A 24,829-nucleotide genomic window follows, 5' to 3' on the forward strand; every position below is an offset into this window, starting at 1 on the left:
TCTTTTAAAACATAAAACGTGGAAAAAAAATGGAAAGATTTTCATTTTTATTTGGAGTTTTTGTTGCGAATTGTTGTTGTTTGTTAAAACCTAAGAAAGTTTTTAAAATACTGCAAAAAATCACGGAAATATAATAAAATGATAATTATTTGAGACCGTCAGCTTCAAAACCGGCCCTTTGACATTTTTTTCGATTTTTAATGAAGCGCGCCAAATGTCTTGTAATGGCTCGCACTATAATAAAAAAAATGATGCAAAACCTGTTCAATCCTATAGTTTTTACTATGTAAAATTCAGCAAATGGTGCAAAACCGGCTCTTTTTGTTTGCGCAGCTGCTTCAAAACCAGTTTATTATTTCAGCCAATAGGAAAGCACTTATCATACCACGTGATCACAACAGCTGATATTGAAAATTCTTTCGTTTTTAATGCTTTTATCCTCTGGAAATTGCAAATTCTTCGTGATTTGTCTTGTAAGTAATAGAAAAAGTAGAAAATATTTATGAAATATTAATTAACTAAACATTTACAGATTTTTTGCGATGGAAAACGATCGAAAAGTAAAAAAAAACAAGCAGACTGCAGTCACGCAAACGCGTGGCAGACCCCGAAAACACAAAACGAGCAAGGGAGAAGAAAGCTAAGTATGCATTACTGATGAAGTATTATTTTTAATTATGTTTATTAACTTTTAACTTCTATTTTTCTGCAGGTATTCAAAGAAGAGTCCACCAAAAATCCCTTCATGCAAGCACAAATTGGGTGCTTTCCAATGTCACTGCCTGTCACAGAGTGATGTCATCACTTTTAATGAGCGATTTTATCAAACAAGTAAGAAAATGGACCAGGACAACTTCAGAACATTTGAACATCCATACAGCCGAAACGTGTTTAAGGTGAATCAAATAGGAAAAAAGAATTTACTGTAAAATATTTTTGAAGCATTGTTCATCCTTACAGCCGAAACGTGTTAAAGGTGAATCAAATAGGAAAAGAGAATTTACTGTAAAATATTTTGTTAAAAAGGCTGTCTCTTCCTCTATAAGAATACCAGTTTGTAGGAGAACATTTTTAGGAATATTAGGCATAAAAAAACATAGACTGCTTGGAGTTATCAGTAGATATCACAAATCTGGTACTTCAGCCAAAGAAAGTAGAGGTGGAGACAGGAAAGCAGAGAAGTTTGTTGAGAAAAAAGAGAAAGTAAATAAATTCATAGAATCATTTCAAGTTAGTGAAAAGCACTACTGTAGATCACACTCAAAATGTAGGCAGTACTTACCAGCTGAACTCTCACCTGCTGCAATGTGGAGGATGTATAACAAAAAGTGTGATAGTCAATTAAAAATTACTAAATGGTTTTTTACTAATATATTCAATACAGAGTATAATCTAGGTTTTGGGACCTCTAGAGTTGACACCTGCTCTGCATGTTCTGAACTTAAAACTAGAATCAAAAATACAAAAGATCTCCAAGCCAGAGAAAAAATAGTTTTAAAATTAAACATCCATTGCCAAATAGCTGATGCTTATTTTGACAAGCTGAGGGAAGAAAGTGATGACCTTGTTACCCTCTCATTTGATTGTGAGAAGAACCAAGTCTTACCTAAACTATCAGATCAAGCTGCATATTATAGGAGGCAGCTTAACTTTTATAATTTTACAATTGTAAAAGGGAGCTCTCATAATACACTTAACAAAGAAAATATTAATTCTCACTATTGGATAGAGGGGGAGCAATCTAAGGGATCAAATGAAATTGCATCTGCTCTTTATTTTTCTCTGAATAATTTAAGCATGTCTAGCAACATAAAAAGAGTCAGATTGTGCTGTGATGGATGCCCTGGGCAAAATAAGAATACAGTAATGATTGATATGATCAGTTATTGGCTCCACAATAAAGCTCATCCTCATATTCAAACAGTGGAACTGGATTTCCCAGTGACAGGTCACTCCTTTATCCCACCAGATAGGGTGTTTGGCACCATTGAAAAGGTCATCAATAAGAAGGAGATCATTGTTAGTCCCAAAGAGTATGTGGAGGTCATTGAAAAACATTCTGCAGTTTTCCACTTAGGAGAAGATTATGAAATTTTTGATTGGAAAAGTTGTTTGAAAACAATTCTAAGAAATAATGTTTCTTGGCATTTCAAAATAGCTAGTTGTAAAAGAATCATTGTGTTAAAAAGACCAAGAATTATTGAGGTGAGAGTTGAACCTTTTTATACAGTAGAAGTTAATGCTTTTAAGTCATTGACCAAGAAAGGTAAAAATTTTAATTCAATTAATTTACCAATCATTCATTCACAAATTAAAATTAACCCAAAGAAAATAAAGGATGTAGAAAAGATATTGAACTTTCATTATGGTGTTGATTGGAGACAAGATCAAAATCTTGAGTTTTACAATAAAATCATACCTAATGAGGAAATAGATGGCATTGACTCTGATCAGGACAGTGAATCAGAAGAAAATAATGAGCTGTGCTGTGGTGAAGATGGATCATCTGATGTTGATGATGTTGATGATGTTGATGTTAGGATTTAGTAATTTAAATTTTGTGAATTTGAAACTATTTTATTGTTAAGAATTTTTTACAATGACATTGACTTGCCTTTTTAATGTGTTTTTTAAGGTGCATATAAAAAAAAGAAAGCTATATAATTTTTGTCTTGCTAATTATTATATAATTAAATTTAATCTTTTAAATGTTGTTCACACATGTATTTGTGGCCTATACATGTCTAGCAGAAATTTTATGTACACCATAAATTTATTTAATAACACCTGCCCGCTGAATGTGCCACATATTATATTGAAACTTTATAATGAAACATCATATTGCAAGAACCATAATAAATTTCTCATTAAAAATTTTTTCCGTGTTTTGTTGCTTCTACTATAAAACCCAGGGAGCTAAACTTATATGACATGTGATGCAGGTATTTCTTCAATTTTTATCACCACTAATAATTAGTTACGTTATTGCATTTTAATAGAAATTTAATGAATGGCAAAAATTATTTCGAAATATATTTAACTCTTTGAAAACATTAGCGGGCTATCTTGCTAAAAAAAGGGGGAGAGAGTTTTCTAAAACTGTCTATAGATGGCGTAAATATACTGAAAAGCGTGTGAAGTCGCGGTGGACTTTAAATAACCACGGGTTCCAACGAAATTAATCACAAAACAATTAAAATTTTGTTAAAATGTGCAGTGGCTGGATCAAAACCGGCTCTATTTTGAAAAAAATGTCCTTTAACTAAATATTTCTATTCAATGATAATCACAATTACTGATATTCACATAGAAAACCATTCATTAGTGACTAAACATGAGGTGTATATGTTTTTTTTTAATTTTATTTGCACAAAAAAAAAAGTGTATCCTGTAAAATTTGCTTTAGTGCTAAGGGCCGATTTTGAAGCTCACGGTCTCATTTAATGTAATAGTAATGGAAATATAAATTAATTAGGTTGTTTTTGTTGTTGTCAATGGTAACAGTTATGAAAAAAATATTCGAGTTTTTAAGATGAGATTCGAAAAAGGAAAGTTTTTTTTGATGTCGATAAAAAAAATAAAAAATTGGAACTTGGAAAATCGAAAAAAGAAAAATTAAAGCTAATATTTTACAAGCTTCGAACGGTAGACATTTTTTTTTCCGAAGGAAGAAGGCAGTTTAAAAATTTTTTTTTTTGTAAATAAAGTTGTATAATTTTATTAGATATTAAGTTTGTGTTTTGTTTCGAAAAACTTTCGGTTGTTTCAAATCAAGTTTTTTTCAACCTTAATCATTTATGTAGACTGATTTCATTTTTCATGTAGCTTGGATCAATTTATACTTGCCGTTTCCATAGCATCTAAAATAAAAAAAAAATTAAAAAAAAATTTGTTTATTAAGATAGCTGTCAAAGAGGCATGGGCACAATCTAATTTTTAGAATGTTGAGTATGATGTTGAAAATGAGGATATTTGTAAAAAATGGCGGTAGTCAGAGCTAACCTTATCCCGCCTTTACCCCTAACTTCCCCTTTCCTAGAATTACGTCTTTTGAAATCATTATCATTTTTTTTTTTGGTTCTTTTACAAATTAGATCAATATTCATTTAAGGATCAAGGTTTTTTAAGCTCTTAAAATCGTCTAGTGAAGGAGCTCTCTGAATCAAGTTTTCACTACTCACTGTGATTTATTAATATGGCACATTTGCAAAAAGCCTCCTCCTTTTGTAGGTCTACTATTTGATTTTACTGTTTATCAGTTTTTTAATTTAATTTTACTATTGGCAGATAGAGTAAAACGTAAAACACCCAGTGTTCGCCGATTTTTCGACCAAGTCCCATGTAAATATAATTTTTTTACTCGTTTTTTGATAAAATAACGATTTCTAAGTTTGAACGTATAGAGAGTGCTCTTTACGATGCCCTTAGAAATAATGACCTCCGATAATAAACAAGAGAAATTTTGCCCCCCCCCCCCCCCCCCCACATAAAAAAAAAACGGCGGCCACAAGCTTGTTTCTCATGTTTGCACCCCACGTTTTGAACTTCCGCCAGATTTTGCCACTATGCTTTTTTTTTTTAATATATATATTGTTTTGGTCATTTTTTTCACTTGAATCTATTTAAAATTTATAAAGACAAATAAAAGAATGATATAAAAAAAAAAAAAGGTTTACATTTGTATGCTTTACAATTAAAAATTTGTAAAGTAGCTTATGTAATTTCACCAGCTCAAACTTCGTTGCACCTGCTCAATGACGTCGTATTACCTGAAAAATAAAGATAAATTTGATTAAGACATTTTCTATCAATATTTCAAATAATTGATAGGCTTGGGCTAGCCTAAAGTTCTAGATATTTTTATGCTACGTTATAAAAGAACAGATAGGTAGTGAGACTTTCGTTAACTTTACGACGTTCTTACCAGAAGCAAAAGTGTATTGCACAACTGGCTTTTTCTTTTTAGGCTTATTCTTCGGTTTAGCTGATGACATTAGCTTTCTCTTTCCCACCACGTGGTTGGCCCGCAAAATTTTCTTTTAAAACGTACTCATTAAGATTGACGAGGCGGAAAGCGTCCAAAACCTTCTTCAAGCCACTCTTCATGGGGCTATATAGTCTCATGTCAAGTGGAATGAGAATAAAAATCATTTGTAAATCTGCTAGCTTCTTCACTAAATAAAACTGTATCCGACTTTTATGTTTGTTGGTCCAAACAATAACTTTTCTTTGAGTATTATTATCTGTCAGCCACTGGTCAAAAGCGTTGCATAAATATTATAAAATATTCATAGAGATCTTAATGATTTATATAACCCTTAGCAGATTTACCGACAGCTAATAAGTTTGGAGGCAATGACTGGTATACTGTCATGGGGATTCTCTGGTTAGCATATATATTAAGAAGGGGAAATCCGTTAGCACCCACATTTGTTTTAATAAAAGTACAAAGAAAATTGTAAAGAAAAACTAGTAGGCTAAGCTATCATGCTATGATGCTTAGCTCTCATGCTAAAGCTATCACGCTCTAAGATATGTAAAATTAAAAGCAATTTATATTTCTGTATTATAAATAATAAAAATATAAAAGAAAACAGAAAGATAAGTAATAAATGTAATATAAATTTATATACCAAGTATTGAAATTTCTTTTTTTGATATTCTTTCAGCCAAGATTTTTCCAGCTTTTAAGCTGTCTCAAAGTTATTGTTTGAAACGTCTTAAGGTTAACTTATTAAAGATGTCTTAAAGTCGTCTTAAACTGGTGTAAAATGAAATACTGTAAGTCGTCCTAAGTCAACTGAAAAAAAGAGATATGATTTACTGTAGAAATATATTTCATAGCATCCACAAAAAAGAGTAAATAATTATATTTTTAATATGATTTTTGTGATGCTGGTGCGTTTTTTAACACACCCTGAATAAACTTATGGACTGTCTTCTTCGATTCTATTGGATGTCGCTCGGACAGCCGCTAAAAAAAGAAAATTAATAAAACAATAATAGGTCAAGAAAATCATCGTTTTTTTGGAAAGCAGCGTTAGAAGACACTAATCAATTACACATTTATAAAGGTGAGTTTCTTTAAAACTTCTCTTTCCGCTTCTCTGTCCATCCATGTTGAAACTTATCATTAGCGAACGATGTAATTTCTAAATTCGATTAGTTTTTCAGAAATCTGTAAAATATGTGCTTGTGATAACCTAGCCATAGGACCTTTACAGAAATAATTTAAGATTCTTTTAACAATCCTAAGACATATCAAATGCATATAGTTAAGGCAGAATCCGGAAACACATTTAATACCGGCAGCTAAAAAAGGAGATATTTCTGATGCTGCTTATACGACTGGCAGCTAAAATCGTAATCTATCCGCTTTCAAAATTCTTGTTCTTTATTAAACACTACCCTTCCTTTCCAAGAACCTTTGATAATACATTTTTCACAAGAATAATATCCTGTATAAGCAACAGTCCATTTTATAAATGACCTTGCTTTTTAATACCTGATTCTTAATGCCACATTTTCGAACACACTGAACTTCTTATAACACTTTTAAAAGTGTTTTTTCATCTTTGGGTACCCACCCAACATAAGCCTGCAATTAGTTAAAGACGGCTTTTGCACACGTCGTTAACGTTAACTTTAACGTTAACTTTAAGATGTCTTAAGACAATTGTAAGACGTTTTAGATATGATGACTTACAGTGTTTCATTTTCGACCAGTTTTTTTTTTAAGACCAATCTCAAGATTGGTCTTAAAATCGTCTTTAAGACGACTTGTTGTTGGGTGGACAGCGTGTTGCCATGTTTTCGAAGTGTATCGAGTACACTATTCATGGGTGCTTGGTAACAGTTAAAATTTAGACACCAGGATGGCAGTTCTCCTGAGAGGTTTTTTTACAGGTGGGTGGATTAAAAGACTCGCGGTCGCTAGAACTGTCGGACCAATACACAGGGGAATTGTTCGGCTCTACTTTCAAATTTTTTTTCACAGGTAAACGACAACAACTCTGACTGCTAATATGAAAAGAATATCGAAATGCTTCTTCTTGAGGTTGTACACAGTTTTGTTGACGTTCATCACTTATAGTTATAGGGCTTGTTCTGCACTTTTGTCACGACCTTCTTCTTTAACTGACTTATTTAATTTTCTCCAATTCCTTAAATAATCTTTTCTTGATGCAGCCAAATTTTCACCCACAACTTTTTAAAGAAAATTACAACTTTATAAAAAGATGAAAATTTCTTAAAGAAAAGAAAATGGTGAGCACTCATCTTCCGCAATTGGAATTAAAGACGGAATTAAGGAAGGAAAAGCATGGACGTATAAGAGCTGGACGTGGAACTTATTATTATAGTTTAAACTTTTATCATTAGTTTAAACTTTTATAGCATTTGTTTAATAAGACTGGTTAGGATAAAGTAACTACTTCACGGGTTGACAAATTACAAAAAGAATAAAGTAAAAGAATATAGTTGTTTTACCTCGTCTACTCTTTAAGCTTTCTTATAATTCATTTGATAATGAATATATATATATATATATATATATATATATATACATATATATATATATATATACATATATATATATACATATATATATATATATATATATATATATATATATATATATATATATATATATATATATATATATATATATATATATATATATATATATATATATATAGTGAGAAGGGAGAAAAGTTAAACACAACAAATAAGAAAAGACGTATACATGGAGACTTATCCAACCTTGCATATAAGTAATTGATGAATATGTAACGCAACTGTAAACAACCAAAAAAACTATAAAAAGATCGGAAAAGAGGAGATGAGTACGAGGAGGATAGAGATTTTAAAAGAATATTTTAAGAGAAAAGAGTGTTAAGAGATTTCGAAGAGCATTTCAAAAAAAAGAGTTTTAAGAGATTTTGAGAGATTCTCCTTATGAGAGAATCTGATGAGAAAGTAATTTTGAAGATTTTGAAGAGGATTTTAAGAGAAAAGAGTTTTAAGAGATTTGAAGAGGATTTTAAGAGAAAAGAGTTTCAAGAGATTTTAGGAGATTTTAAGAGACAAAAGTTTTGAGAGATTTTAAAGAGATTTTATGAGAAAAAGGATTTTCGAAGATTTAAAGAGAATTTAATGAAAAGAATTTATGAAGAATTTAAAGAGAAACTTATGAGAAGGATTGGTAAGGAAATATATTTGAGTAACTTTAAACATGCGTTATTATAAGTAATAATGTATTGTTATTTGCATGAGCTAATATTAAGAGAATATATATATATATCGATGAGAATTCATTGAGAATATTAATTAAGAAATATAAGTAAGAGATGAAAGACCAGTCGTAAGCATTTTTATTTTTGTTTGCATTTCAATTAAGGCAATATTATTATTATTATTATTACAATATTCGTTAATAATTGCTATTAAAAAGTCTAATGCTCCTACCGCGCTTCTACCTTCTATTTGCGTTACTCACTGTCAAACCTACCTCACATTCTATCACATTCTATATTTGCACTACTCTCATACTCAAACCACAGTGGTCATTACACTATTCTGCGTCACGCTACCATTACACATACATAGAACCAACGGCGTCCGAAAGAAAGCTGTTTAATTTAAATTACAAAGAAAATCCCGCCCTCACACTTTTAAAAAGTTTAGATAATTTGCAAACGATTTTAATAGTGGTATAATTATAATTACGGGGAGCGTAGTTACAGAGTTGTCTCGAACCAATTCTAATTGAATCCCCTAGATTTTGTAAAAGATCTGTTTTTCAAATGAATTTCTCTAATTCAACTGTTTTATCGGCTTAACTTTAAAATTATTTGGTTTAATCAAAAGTAACCATAAAAAAAAACTTTCTTAAAAACTCTCTCTGTTGGATTTCTTCGTTAAAAATACCTTTTTGTAAGACAAAAACCAATCAGCCATTTCTTTCATTGAGTCAAAAGCGTCGAAAATAGTCGAAAATAGTTGAAAATAGTCGAAAATAGTCGAAAATAGTCGAAAATAGTCGAAAATAGTCGAAAATAGTCGAAATACAAAATGGAAACTGAAAAAAATTAGCCAGAGCTCCTGGGGACCTTTGATTTTTAAAATAGTTTAAGTTTTATTGGCGGCAAACTTGAACTGTTTATATTGTCATGCATTTAAGGACCTCACTGTGGAGTTGCTACTCGAGAAACCAAAAAACCCAGAAGTTTATATGATCTAAATACAATCCACGCAAACTACGTGTAAGTTTTGAATCACAGCATAAGATTTTATTTCTCGTTCATCCAGCTGGTGAAATTTGGGTAGAGAGTATGTTTAAATAATCAGTTAAAATGGTGGTAATTATCAATAATTTGATTTATAAGTTCAAATGTTTTTAGCCATAAGAACAGACCCTGAAAAGTTTAACACTGCCCTTTATAGTTAGAGTAAAGTTCATCAAGAAAACTGATTCATCGAGAAAAACACTCATTTTGAGTAAAAGACCTGCAAAGTTCTGTAAGACTTTTTAATTGTCATAAAAATATGATGAACAAAACTCTAATTTAAAAAAAAAAAAAAAAAAATAGAAATGGTTTTTGAATTGTCCAAATTTGGAACCTGGATTATATTTTGAGTAAAAACCAACCTTTTTTAAAAAGAATAAGTTTTAAGTATTTTTAAAATTGTCTAGGAGGATACTTCTTAATCCTATTTTAAACTTTGCTGTGGATGATGGTGATGGTACTTTTCTTCTTTGACTCAATTCTTTTAAATGACTCAAAAAAAAAAAAACCTGTAGGATTAAAAACTTCTTTTTGAAACATTTAATTTTTCCTGAGTTCATTTTGGAAATATTAAATTTTTCCTGAGGTTTATTAAAAAGTGTATTGTGTTATGTCTAAGTATACACGTTTGACTGGTTTCCAAGGAGGCCCGCTTCTTTTGCAAATATTTTTCTTCTATCCTTTTTAAAATACACGAGAATAATGCGATGTCTCTTCAACTTTGAAAAGAAAGACTCATTGCATCCCTGAATTTTGATAATAAACATGGAGAGTTGTTACATTTAGTTACTCAAAGACTAAATGTAATACCGAAATTAAAAAAGGCAAACCGAGCAGTACTTAGAAACATCTGAATGTAATATTTGTACTGAAATAAAACATTTTATATGTTAGGCTTTTTCATGCAGCCAGATGATTTTATATTTTAAAAAAAAAAAGCTCATTATTGTAAAAACAGTTGCTAAACGGCCAAAATGTGGCTTTGTTTTTAAATTTTTAGTCTGTATTTTCATATAAATGTCTTTAAGATCATTTGCGAAAATAATGTATGACTACATGGTACAAATCATTGGTAATATTAGCATAATAAATTTATATCTCATGTTAATTTCTGTATTGCATGCTGCATTTAGCAACGAAAAAAATAGCATCAGAGTAACACAGACCATGAGGTTTGTATAAAATAAAGGCTGTAGTGTTGTATGTTTATATAGTTAACAAAATACAAGATGCTGTGTTTCAAAAGTTGGGTTTGTTTCAATTTAAATATTATATTTATATTATACTTGCCCAACATTTTCTTTATAAACAGACCATGTTTATCAAAAATCGACTTTTTCAGCCATTAGCTATAGATTAATTGCTAGCTAAATATTTTTTTGCTATTTGTATCACAGCTCCTTTCTTGTTAAAAAAATAAAATAGCATTAGTAGCCACCAGGTTATCATGGTTAAATTAATATGTAATTATAGGCCTATTACAAGTTGTATTATTAAATTAAGTAATTGCAAATGTTATTATCAATGATTTTTAAACTAAAAAATTATTAGTAAAAGATTAAAACTGAACATTTTCACAAACCATATATCTCCAGGTTTTAACGACCCTGATCTACCAAATTGTTATGGTCTATTTATTTTCCCCATCAAACGTTCATCTGACAATAGAATGTACACAAGTGACATGTGGTGCCTTTGGTGACAGGATGAGTTCTCCTTTATGCGCTGATTACATAGTTAACCAACACTGGCCCCTCAGATTTGATCAAAAAAATGCAGGGACGCAGTTTTTTGACCATACGGCCTTTTGCCTTAATCTTGTCTCTGAAGGCTGTTCTAGGAATGACATAATTCTTTTGGTTTTAAAATTCATTAAAACCTATAAAGAAAGTCTAAAAGTAGAAAAAAATTAACAAAAAAAAAATATTTCTAAACGATTTGCTTTTTTTTATATTTAATGATTTAATTTAAAAATATATTATAATATAAAAATATGTTATAACTGTTCAATTATATGGTTAAATTTTTTCTTTAATTAACCTTAAAACAAAAAAACGGTGATGTATTATGATTCACAAAAAATTAAAATGGCAATTAGGCTGACAAAGATTTAATTGCTTATTACATGGCTTTTTTTTTAAATAAAATCAACCAATACACGGATTTATCTATGTGTCAGAATTTATGTTTTATGATAAAGACAAAAAAAGTCATTTGTTTTAAAAAAAATTTTGATGCCGATTACTAGCAAAGCGGTTATATTGCTTCCAGTGTTCGCCACCACCACCCTAGGCCTTCTTTTTACATTCATCCCCACTAACCTTTTTTTTATAAGATATTCCTGCATCCTAATAACACCCTGAAAATGAAAGAAAATAAATTAGATTTTAAATAGTATGATTTTTGAGTGATTATCCATAAAGCTTTAAAAAATGTTGTCATTAAGCATAAGGGATTTTTTAAGACGGTTTTTTTTTCCAATAAATTTTGTACCTTAATTTTTAATGTTACCATAGTCAAATCTTCGTCAGTTTTAAAGAGAACATCAAAGTTTTTTTTAGATACAATTTGAACTTTGCAGCAATTAGTTTTTGCTCAGCATGTTTTGAAGTGACCAAGTGGTGAAAGCTTGATTGTATGGCGAACACTGGGTGTTTTATCTTTTTTAATATATAAAGCCCAAAGTTTGTATGCGTGTGTGTGTTTGTGGGTATGTTCTTTATACAAATCTACAGTTTTGAACCGATCTGCACCAAATTCTGCACACAGTCTTAATTTTTCCCAGGGAAGATTTTTGGCCAAGTTTGGATTAATCCGGACTAAATGTTCAGGGTGCTTATGGCTTGAACCAATTCCAGCCCCCTCCAACCACTCCTTGCCCCCAAGGAGATGGTGATTACGGAGCTAATAATTTTAATAGTTTTTACCAGTGAAATCCAAAAAATTGTAAATATGTGTAAGCAGTTTTTTTATGACGATTTTTGATGGATATTTTTTGAAAAGTATAAATGAGCGAGAAAATTTTAAAAAACAGGTTTTTGTTTAGAGAGAAGATTATTGTGATTTATTGATGAAAAAAATTACCACAAAAAAATGTTTAAAAAGAGGTTATTGAGAAGCTTTTTTTAAATATCTTTCTCAACATCAAGAGAAACTGAAATATTACAGTTACTCAGTTATACATCCTTTTTTTTTTTACTCTTTATTATAAACAAACTTTATAAAACTACTTGTAAAAAATTGAAGCCAGGTATTATTGTTTTACTTTACGTGTATAACAGCAAATTCTAGTGAAGCAGCGCTTTAATATTAAAAATAGTTCCAAAAAGTATGATACTTCTTTGAAAGATGGTCCAATTTTTACTTTATACTGCAAATTACTTAAAATTGCGGAATATTGATAGAGCATTTGCTCTGTGCTTCAAAAGACTCTCATTTTTAAAGAAGATTTACTTAATTCTGATACAGTAAAAATTTCTTTTTGACTTTTAGATCCTTTTTCTTAAATCTCGGCTTGAAGCAACAATTGGTTCTGATGCGCCAGTTATTGAAGTTCAATTATACAATGAACTTGGAGCTCTGGGACAGAACTCAGAAAGCTCAGTTAGATAGAAAAGCTTCTTGACAGGAACTTTTTGTAACTGCCTGCCTTAATAACAGTTCTACAAATTAAAAATTGTGTTATTGTTGAAGGATGTGGATTGCTTCTTTCAATTCTGGAAAACCTACTTTTCTGTCCAATAAAATGAACTCGTTGTTCTTTTATAATTAAACGATTCGTTGCTCTTTTATAATTAAACGATTAAAAAAGTAATAATGGCAGCTAAAACTTTCTTCTTTAGAATAAGAAGATGATGAAAACTAATTTCAGATATTTTTTATTAAAGCAATACTCTTATGAAAGGAATCAAGTCATGTTCTGATGATTTGCAGATACTTAGGTTAACGAAAAAATTATATAAAACACGTGACATTTCAAGTACAAAATGTTGGGAAAGTTTTAAAATTATGAAACACGAAATGAAATTTTAAAAAATGTCTGCACACTTTTTAAAAAACGTCTGCACACTTTTAACATTTTGGGTCATCATCTGAGAAAATCTTTTCCTTAGTATACCTATTGCAGATGCTACTGATTCTATGGTGATTTCTTTTAAGTGTTTTAATTTTTTTGATTTAAGATGATTTGAAATTTAGAAAAGTTAAAAACAACTGGGAAGAGACGCAAACACAAAGACTCATCAACCTGTCATATAAATAAATGATGAAATGTATTGCAACCGAAAACAATAATAAACTATAAAAGCTCAAAAAAATAAAGTTTGACGGACAGAAGAGATGAAGAGGGGGATGGAGTTTTACAGAGAAGTAAAGAGAGAGTTTTAAAGAGAAGTAAAAGAGAATTTTTAAGTAAGATTATGAGAAGAATTTTTAGAGAGAGAGAAGTCTTGTGGTTCAAGAGTTTTTTGGATAAACAAGAAGCTTTATAAGGAACAAAGAGAAAAAGAAGAAGAAACTTTTGATAAACAGAAGAAGTAAAGAATTGAAAAGAAGTCAGAAGTAATGTTGATTAAAGTAAACGGAAGTTTTGGCCGTTTCAAATAAAGAAGAAGAAGAGACTTGTTAAAAGAAGAAGAATAATCAAAGAGGAGTAATTGGTAAAAAAAGGTATTAAATACTACAAGTAGAGTAAAAGAGTAATAATTTTATTTTATAAACGTAATAAATAAAAGCGTTTTAACCATTGCAAACTAATAGAGCGTTTATTGAGATATATTGTATGAAAGAATATACTAAGGACGGTAAACACAATCTTAACCCTTTAAAAAACAATCATTTCTCATTCTTAACCAAATACTCCCTTACAAAGCAATCCCCACACCATCAAGCAAATTCATTAGATGATCAAAGTTTTAAAGTTTTAAAAAGCGTATAGTGAAAAAGTTTAAAGAAATTTATTTAAATTTGCAAATGAACTTTGAAAACGACGATTAAATGGTGAACCATAAAGAGTTATAATGTATTTGTAAATTATTTCAAACATCTTACAAATACTTATTTCCAAAAACTCAATCGAAAGTCGATTCATTTTATTTAAGAAATTTTATTCTCTGAAAGAACAATTCAATTTTTATTAAAAACAAAAACAATTTAAGATTTTAAAATTGAAGAGTTTTGTGTTAAAAACTCAAAAACTGCTCATCTCAACTTCCACAAAAAATGACTTGATATTTACACTTCTATTGTTTAGGGCCATTTTACATCTGCAGAAAAAAGAAAAGGAACAATATAGAACTTGTCCTGGTTTATTATGCAAATTTGGAGTGCTTTGATTGTAATGGTAATTTAAATTTGCATGTAAGTTTAACCACACTTACAATATCATAGCAGTGTGCGCTCCAAAGTCCATAATGTAACCTAACCCTAACTCTAACAGATTTTTCCCTGTTGTTGTTTAATCATGAAAAGATTGCAGGTTAAAAAAAAAAAATCAAAGAGTTGGTTTTAATCATGCTCATTTGAAAACCATTTTAAAAGCTGAAATCAATAAATCAAAACTCACCAATTTTTAAACAAAAAAAAGAGAAACCAAAAGTTCCCACTTTTTTTAAAAATTCAATCTTGTCAAATCCTCTGCATTAAAAACTTTGACAACTTCTGTTATTATAACACATACATGCGAGAAAATTTTTATCATGAATTTCTTTTTCTTTTTTATTAACTTTTTAAAACAAAAGCTAAACAATTAAAAATTTAGCACTTTAAAGGTTAGAAAGTTAATCTACCAGACAGCAAATACTGATAAAAAAGCAATATAAGAATTTCTTCCTTTGAGGTAACCTTGTTATATAACTCTACTTATATACTAAAAAAACATTTCGAGGTTTTTTCAGTATGAGAGTACAAAGTAATGGAAGATTTCCACCATGACGTTTCCACCGCTACAAAAAAATGAACAAAATCATCTTATTTTTAGAAAAGCAAGAAGAGAGTTGCAGAGAAAAATGTTTGATATTTTTCAATATACATAACGTTTTATATGTAAAACGAAAATATTTTTAGATGCGCCATTGACAATTTTTCTTTTTGAGCCGAGGAAGTAATACCCATGTCCCACACAATACTTTTTAAAGTGAGGGGGCTACGTTTCACTAATGCTACCAGACAAAGTCAAGAAAATCTGCGTATGTTAAAGGTCTAAATGACGCAACTTACTTTTCTCCATTGGAGAATTGAAGAACAGCCAAAATTTTGATTTACAATTTTTACAAATTCATTAGATGATCAAAGTTTTTAAGTTTTGAAAAACGTAGGGGAAGAAGTTCTGAGAAATTTATTTAAATTTATAAATAATTTTTGAAAACAACGATTGAATAAATGGTGGATATAGGCTGAGGTTATTTTATTTACCTAAAAGAGTTGTTATGCATTTGTAAGTTATTTCAATCAATTTACAAATATTTACTTCCAAAAAAACTCTATCGAAAGTTAAAAGTGAATAAAAATTTTATTCTCCAAAAGAACAATGAAATTTTTATTAACTTTTAAAAACAAGTTTAAGATTTTAAAGTTGAAATAAGAGTTTTGTGTTAAAAATCTCAAATTTGCTAAAAATGACTTGATATTTACACTTTTAATGTTTAGGGCCGTTTTACATCTACAAAAAAAATAAGAAGCGATATTGATTCTGTCCAGATTTATCATTCAATGGCGCGATATTTGTTGAAGATCTGAAAAAAGTAGCTTAAACTTTTATTCTGATTTCGGATTCTATGGAATGCTTTGATTTTAATAGTAAATTTAATTTTGCATGTAAATTTAACTACACTTGTAATTTCATAGCAGTGTGCACTCCGAATACCAAAAGGTACACAGATTTTCTCTTGTTGCTGTTTAAACAAGAAAAGATTGCGGGTTAAAAGAAATCAAAGAGTTGGTTTTAAATTATGTTAATTTGAAAACTTCTCAAAAGTTGAAATCAATAAAAGAATTTTTGTCAATTATCAAAAGAAAACGAGGAACATTTCTAAAAGCTCCCACTTTTTTTAAAAATCTCACCAAGTCCTGGGCACTAATAACTTTGACATAACATGGCAACTTTTTTAAAAAACAGATAAATAGCTTCAAAATTTAGCGCTCTAAGCGTTAAAAAATGAATCTTCCAGACAGCAGCTACTAATAAAAGATATAAGAATTTCTTCCTCAGAGAAAAAACATGTTTTCTTTAGTATAAGAGATGAACATGGTTTCTTTAGTATGAGAATAGAAATGATGAGTAAAACAGTTTTTTTAATTTTTTATTTGTTATCTGCAATTATTTTCTTTTTTCTTTCGAAAAGCTTAAATATAAAAATTGTGCATCTACTTAGTTAGAAATTTAATTGAAAAAAACAAAAAATATGTAAAGATTTAAAAAAAGAAATAAAATTGCTAGTCGCGTTATTTATGAAAGATAAATCTTCTTAAAAATTCCATTTTTTTGTCCGACTAATTTTTTTTTTATTTACGAGTGGAAAAAATATCTTTTAATGAGCTTTATTTCGAAAATTTTCATATCGCATTATACCGTATTAGTTATAAAATTTTCAGTTAATCATGCTGTTATTTCTTGATTGCACCAACCATAATGAACAAAAATTTCAGGATTCGTTTAAATCAGGAACTAAGAATATTTTGAGAGGAATACTCAAATTAGGAGAACTTTTACAGTAGATGACCGAGAGAGACAACTCTTTTTTCTCTGAAGCACGTGAAATTTGAAGTAAATTCAGATTATACTCCTTATTTTGTGTAAATCTTAATAACATTCATAAAAAAATTCTGTAATGTTTCTTTCACTTTTTCTTTTCAAGAAAGTAAACGAAACATTGTGTGAATCCTTTTTTCGTTTAAAAAATCTTCACGTCGACAGAAATATGAGATGAAAAAAATTAAAGTGCTGCACGATTTCATTTTCAAGAAGTGGGCAGCTGAATTTAAACGAAGTTTTAGGCTGCAACTGAAGTAGAGGCAATCAAAAATGTGCACAATGTTGTCTCGCATGGTCGACGATTGAAGATGTCCAACATTATGGTTTTAAAATTTGTAAATGAATGCGTGTTTTATATCCAAACTAACTAACCCTAATTTTAATGATAGCTTTCTAAGTGAAAAAATATCTACTGACCATTTTTTAGAAAGTTGTTTGATTCTGAATTTAGCTGATGGTAAAAAAGTCTATTCTCCGAGAAAAGTGTATTGAGGTCCTGGGAATGAGCACATATTTTAGGAAAAAAACAAAGTGTTTTGGAAAAATCCTGAAAATGAAAATTCATTAAAATTTTTTTATTCTAATTATTCACTTTTCATTTTTAACCATTTTGTGATATTTTCGAGATTAAAGTTTTGTTTATTTTTTTAATTGCTTTTGTTCCTTTTTCTTTTTGTTCATTTTTATTTAAATTATTTGGTGGTGATTTTTTATTCTTAAACTTTTTTCGTAGCTTAAAAATCTTAAAAATCTTCAACAGATATTTTATTCCTTTAATAAAAAAATAAAACTTCGGTTCATTTTTTCATGACGTATTGGCCATGCAGCTTTGATCCTTGTTTAAATACTTTTTGAAGAACGTTTTACTTTTATTTTCATGATTGATTTAATGAATTCACAACTTCTGTCATTCTGGAAGACTTTCTATTAAAAGACGTCTTAACAGAGATCATTCTAGAAGTTATCTTAAAATCTTAATTTGTCTCTTTTTAGATTCAGTATTAAATACTTTTGTATAATCTTAAATTCCAAAAATAAGGTTTTTTAGCGGCCGTAGTTTTTTTTATATTTGTATAAGACTATTTTGTATCTTCTCTTTAGTGAAACAGTTTTATAATTTCATAAAACAAAAAATTGTGCACATCAACTCTTGCACACATTTTGTTAACAACTGTTATATAAACGAATGCAACGAAAGTTAATGTAATATACGTAACGTTCTATATACATTTATTAAGCTAAGAGTTTCTAGTTTTCAAAAAACACAAACAGAATTTCTATTAAATATTTAAAAATAAAGGCGAACAAAAAAAAAAACGAAGATGAACACTGAAAACATGGGTAGGAGTTTTAGTTGGAAAATATGAATCTTGGAAAAACATACACGGTAAAGCACTCCCAAGCTGAAAATATTCCAAAAAGAACAATTTATGACGTAATAAAACGTGCTAATAACAAAATTAGAGAACAGAAAAAGGCTGGAAGTTGTTGTTTAGCCTAAAAACTACCAAAAAGTAAGATTACCCAGCTTAAAACCATTTGTAATTATCGCGATAGTAATTCTGAAAGGCAAGTTGCTCTTAAATTCAGTATTTCGCAATTATATGTGAATAAATTACTTAAAAATAAGTCTTCCATCAAATGCAATAAAAAAAAGATAATTCCGAAGCGAGATGATCAAGCGATGCAAAGAATTCGAGCATGTTGCAGTAGACTTTACCAAAATTACCGGCACTTGAAACCTTCATAATTTCGTCACGATGATGAATATTTGATGATGAATCGAACTTGACTTTAGATCACTATTCGATTTATGGAAAAAAACGTCGATTTTTTTTCATAATCGTCGAAGTATTAATTTGTCAACTCCGTCAAATGTTAAATGCAGTCAAAAACAAAAGTTTCAAGAACTATTACTAGTCTGGATCGAAATTTCGTCCAAAGGTACCTCTAAACCGTATTATTGAGAATCTGGAAACACTATCAACCAATTTATATACTTGGAGCATCGTATTCAAAAGAGACTCATCCCGTTTATAGAAGAGCATTATCATAGTGACAAATTTTTTGTTTTACCCAGATCTTATATCTTCTCATTATGCCAAAAGCGTATTGAACAATCTAAAGACTGAAAAGACTGATGTTGTACCAAAAAAAGATAATCCGCCAAATTTACCAGAATGAAGGCCAATTGAAAGTTTTTGGTCAAAACTGAAAAGGCTTGTGTACAAGAATAATTGGAATGCAAAAACACTTTAACAACTAAAAGAAAAAATTGAACATAGTTTGACCAAAGTTTACCCCTATGTCATCGAAGAAACTGTAGGAGGCACTAAGAATTTAATAGACCGTGTCAGACGAAACGAAGTAATATTATCAAATTGAATGTATTAAATAAAATAAATAATTCTCTATAAAATATATTTTTTACTTTTAAAAAACATAAAAAAATAAGGAAGTTCTAATCCTTTAAACTTTGTACGGATTTTTAGTGATCACCCGTTATGGCTGATACACAACCCCATCAACTCTACGCAAGTTTTTTGATCATGGATTTCAAATTGCAAATTTATTTAAATATTCCTATAGATTATTATTCAGGAAAACCTAATGAATCGCAAAACTGAACCATACATGCAAAATCTCGAGAAAAATCGCCACAAAAAACAAATGCTATTGCTCTCTGATCTGAGATATGGAAGTGGTGGACGCTTTGAGCGAAAAGCAATGAAAACCCTTCTTTTATATTGTATGATTGTTGTTGAGCAAACTAAATCAGTTTAATGTTAAAAAAAAACTCCATGGAATCTAAACTTTTTAAAAATAGTTTTGGCATCTTTATTAGGGTTTTAAATAATTAGCAGTTGTAAGCTTCAGTGTAAAAGAAAACTCTCAAATTCTAATTTTGATTTTCTCATTTTGCCGATTTTTTACTCAGCACTATCGAAAAGCTGCCTTTTCAGTTGCTGATTTTCAAGCGTATTTAAAATTCAAGAATTTTTACTAACTAATAGTTCACATGTTATATGAACTTTGATTGTCAAAGAAACAATAACAACTCTTAGATAAATAGTCAAATATATAATGGTTACCATGGCCGCCGAGAGAGGAGGGTGGCCGGGGAAGATTCCCGGGGCCCCGTGTGTGTACAAATAATTTTTTAAAATAATTTTTAAAAGATTTAAATAGTTTTGACTTTTAAAAGATTTAGTTAATTTTCATTTTTAATTTTCAATGACCAGAGCATGCTTCTAGTGGTCCCGGGTATATAATTGATCATAATGAGGGCCCGTTATTTGTAAACTTCCCCAGGGCCTGAACTTTCTCTAGGGGGAAATTCCGTGTCAAAACAACAACAAAATTTCAAAAAAAATAATCCACTATCTCTAAATGACTTAATTTTTGCAACAAAGATACTTAACTAGGCTAAAAAGAATTCCAAAAAGTTGTATTAAACAAATCGAAATATTTTAGAAGTTATGCTCGTTTAAAATTCAAAACTTTGTAACATTTTTACTTATCATGCTCCCCTAGCAACGTCCTTAGTAACAAGTAAATGTCAATACATACGTTGTTACCTTAACTATATTATTTCATAATTTGAAATTTTCCACATATTATTAGATGCTAAACCATAAAATTATACTAAGAAATAATAATTTTTTATATTTGTTAATAAATCAAAAAGAGTAAATTGACGTTTTTAATAAAATTTAAAAGTAAACAGGCTTACTATAAGAGGAATTACAGAAAAGGTTATGATCTATATATTTCCAAACTTCATATTCTTAAAGTATATATAAATACCTAAAAAAAAAAAAAACTGAGTTGTTTTTTGACTTACAAATCTAAAAAATTTAATTTTTATTTTTGATTGAAAGAATATTGAGATTGAGACAGAAAATTGATAGGTGTTTATGCTTAAGCACAACCAGAAAGTAAGAGTTCTTACTTATGTGTAAAACTACAATATGCATATTTGATAAACTCAATTAAAAATATTTAAATATTAAAAACAGGTACTTTCACTCAGAGCTAGTCAAAAATAAGAGGTATTTTCACTTAGGTATAAAAATGCAATATTCATGACATATCCATGTCCATAAATGTATCCATGCCCATAAATAAACTACATTTTAAATATCAAAACACATTAATTCTTTGAATTCCATGTTTTGATGAATTGACAAATTTATATACAAATTAGTGAACTTCTTCACATATTCCTTTGTTTTTCTTTGGACTGTAAAACAAAACAAAATTAGGTGATATTTTTTAACAAATGCAAAAATATTGTCATAAACATATCATAGACATACACAAACTGTCAATTCTAAGAAATAATTGATAAAAGGAAGCAAGCAAATGTTTTTTAAGATTCAAGGGCTATGTTGGTGCATAAATTTAAATCCCACATCAACTTTGCACATTTTTATTTATATCAGCTTCTTATTGAACATTAAATACATTTTTTTTTATTTATACTTTCTGTTGTAAGCCATAATAAAAATGTCTCTCATGTATATTTTGGCTTTTATCAAATATAAGAAAAAGGCTATACAAGAAACACAAACATTTATCGTTTAATAAAATAGCGTTACTAATAACTGTAATAATCAGAAGACGTCAGAAATATTCAGAAGTGACGTCATGAATGTTATATTACATTATTACTTAAATTATAACAGTCTTCTCCACGTTAGGAAAGTTTTAGGGCGGAGAGTATAGACTTAACCTCTGATATTATACTAGGAAAGAAAGTAGTCGTCGAGATACTTTGGCCTCTTCGTAACGCGTCCTGTTCTTGAGGGTATGTTATTAAGATTCTCGGGTGTAGTAACTTTCTGCATAGGCTGACTAGGTACCGCTGTTGTAGGTGACTGATTACAAGGGATACTATCTATAATTGAATTCTCAACTAATGGGTTTGAAGTTACCTCGTTGGTTTCGTTTAATTTTTCTTGGTTTCTGTTTATGGAATTGTTGGTATTGTTGCTAATGATCATCTGTTCAATGTTCAAATCACCGGATTGTTGTTGGACTGATTCTGTTGGGGGATTAAGGTCTTCTAGTGGGGCGAGATCGTTTGTTGAAACAGTATCAATTTTTCCATTTTGAAATTTTATTAAAGCGTAGTGGGGCGATATTGTTTCTAGCAGTTGAACTCTGTCAACGAGTGGATCTCCTTTCATTCTTACCTGACGTCTGTAAAGGATTGTGGCATCCTGTTCTGTTAAGAAGTTAGGTAAAACAGTACCTATTATTGACGAGCGTTGGAAGTTCATCATCCTCTGATGGGGTGTTTCGTTAGTGACGGTACACAAAAGTCCTCTTATGGAGGACAAAGCCATTTGCAATACTATTTCCCATTTCTCTTTTCCTAGACTTAAGGTTTTCAGAGCAAGACTAACAGCTTTTAGTATTGTTTTGTTTATTCGTTCACACTGACCATTGCCTTGGGGATGGTAAGGAGTGGTTCTAGTTTTAAATACTCCGTTCTTTTCAAGAAAAACTTTGATTTTTAAGCTTTCGAACTGAGTTCCACGATCTGTATGAATAGATGATGGTGCACCAAATAATGAAAAGAGGCTGAGAAGGTGTCGTATAACAGAATCAGCTGATATGTCTTGACAGGGGAATGCAAATGGGTAGCGTGAGTACTCGTCCACCACCACGAGGATGTATTTGTTTGCTGTAGTGGATTGTAAGGGTCCAATAAAGTCCATCGATAAGCGTTCCCAAGGCCTTGTTGCCTGAATGAGACGACCTGTGGGTGGTTTGAGCTCATTGCAAGTTGTACATTGGTTTGTTAATTGTTTGATTTCTGTGGTGGAGTATGGTAGATTTCTGGTTTTGCAGTAATGTATCATTCTTGTAACTCCAGGATGGCATAGCTGGGAATGGATACTGTAAAACGCTTTAGTGTTATTTACAGTCGAGCAACATCTTGAAAGGGCATCTGCTACAATGTTTTGGTTCCCCGGCCTGTAAGAGATTGTATAATTAATATCAGCTAGTTCTAAACGCCATCGTGTTAATTTTTCATTTTTGATTTTTGTTGCACTCTGTTTATTAAAAATAAGGGAAATGGATCTTTGGTCGGTTATTATATTAATATAGGGTACTGAGTTAATCAAATGCCTCCATCTTCTACAGCATTCCACTATGGCAGCCGCTTCTTTTTCCACTATCGCATGCTTCCTTTCGGCATTAGTTAATGTCCGTGAAAAGAAGGCAACGGGCCTACCAAGTTGTAATAGTGTTCCTCCGAGTGCTGAGTTGGAGGCATCAGTTTCTATTGTTAGTGAAACTTTTAAATTAGGGGAGGCTAGACAAGCTTCTACAAGTTTATTTTTGAGTATTTTTATTGCTTCTTTAGCATGTGGAGTTAAACCCTTTGTTGGAAAATTGTCTCTTGCTTGGGTAAGTGGGAGAGTTAATGCTGTGCAATTGTGTATCCACTTAGCGTAATAAGCAAATAAACCTATCATTCGGTTTAGCTCTTTTAACGATCTTGGCTCAGGCATATTTATCAGTGCTTCGTATCTTTTTGGGTCTGGCTTTATAGTTCCATTTTCAATGATATGGCCTAAGAATTCGATATGATTTTTTTTTAAATTACTCTTTTCTTCGTTTATCTCAATGTTGGTGATTTTAGCTGCGTGTAGAAAGCGACTAAGATTTTTATCGTGTTCTTGGGCATCTTTTCCACCGATAATTATATCGTCGAGATAAGCGTATGTGTTTTCAAGTTTATTATCCTGAATGAATTCATCCATTACTCTTTGAAAGATTGGTACCGCGTTTGTACATCCAAAGGGTAAGCGTTTAAACTCATATAATTTGCCGTTAGCTTCAAATGCGGTTAGTTTGTAATCTTCAGGTCGTATTCTCACTTGATGATACGCCGATTTGAGATCAATTGTGCTAAAAATTTTATGGACTGCTATTTTAAGTATTAAGTCATCGATTTGTGGTGTAGGGTATGAATCGAGTGGAGTGTGTAAATTAATTGTATTAGAATAATCGATCACGAGGCGATTTTTATTTCCTGTTGATACTACAAAACATTGAGCCCGCCAAGGGCTGCGGCTTATTTGAATTATATCTTTTTTTAGTAAGCGGTTTATTTCATCTGTTATGGCGAAGATATTTTTGGGAATACGTCGTGAGGTTGTAGCTATTGGTTTTATTTTGTTAATATCGATTCCAGGTATCAAGGCGTATGTTGAACATTTCATACTTTTTGTTGCTAAACAGAATTTTAGAGGCTCTTTGTTTCCTTTAAAATTGATGGTCATTGAGGAATCACATGTTAACACGTCCATTCCAATAGTCACTGGTGCCACCAAGTTGTCCACAACGAGGAGTTGTGCTTTTAGTTTTTCGCTAGCCAGTAATAATGAACCATGGAAGATACCTATAACTTTTAATGTCGAGTTATCTGCTAGTGATACCTTTGAGGTAGATTGAGTATCGTATGAAAATTTCCATTGTCGAAGAAGTTTTGATGTAATGAAAGTTTTGTCGGACCCAGTATCTAACAGTGCATATGTTAGATTTTCGTTTATGGTGACGTTAATTAGTCTATCAGGTGAGTCAATTGCTGCTATGACCGTAGATATTATTGTGTTATCATCCTTTTCGTTATCTTTAACAACTGCTGCTTTGGTGTAAGTTTTGTTTTCTTTCTTAGAAAGACAGACAATTGCCCAGTGGCCCTTTTTATGACAATGTGTACATGTAGAGTTTCGTGCAGGGCATTTGGTTTTTGGATGTGGATCATTACCGC

General features: G+C 30.3%; 1 protein-coding gene across 2 annotated transcripts; it reads left to right on the plus strand.

Moving 5' to 3' along the window:
• The first annotated feature begins 452 nt into the window (after positions 1 to 452).
• LOC149894018 (uncharacterized) lies at positions 453 to 2,605 on the plus strand. 2 transcript variants are annotated; one of them, XM_090076619.1, is made up of 2 exons: positions 453 to 473; positions 713 to 2,605. In XM_090076619.1, exon 2 carries the CDS (start codon positions 1,306 to 1,308, stop codon positions 2,545 to 2,547), a length of 1,242 nt encoding a protein of 413 aa, XP_089932745.1. In that variant the 5' UTR covers positions 453 to 473; positions 713 to 1,305; the 3' UTR covers positions 2,548 to 2,605. The 2 variants fall into 2 exon arrangements, with proteins under 2 accessions (XP_089932745.1, XP_089932746.1); XM_090076620.1 differs by lacking the exon at positions 453 to 473 and adding an exon at positions 482 to 644.
• Positions 2,606 to 24,829: the final 22,224 nt, after the last annotated feature.

Source organism: Hydra viridissima, unplaced genomic scaffold, assembly GCF_058129835.1.
Source record: "Hydra viridissima isolate aposymbiotic clone 2 unplaced genomic scaffold, HvirCarnegie_v1 scaffold_1, whole genome shotgun sequence".
Taxonomy (NCBI): domain Eukaryota; kingdom Metazoa; phylum Cnidaria; class Hydrozoa; order Anthoathecata; family Hydridae; genus Hydra; species Hydra viridissima.

Coding starts and splice junctions, on each gene's coding strand:
- LOC149894018 (XM_090076619.1), top strand. CDS start 1,306: ATGTGGAGGATGTATAACAAAAAGTGTGATAGTCAATTAAAAATTACT.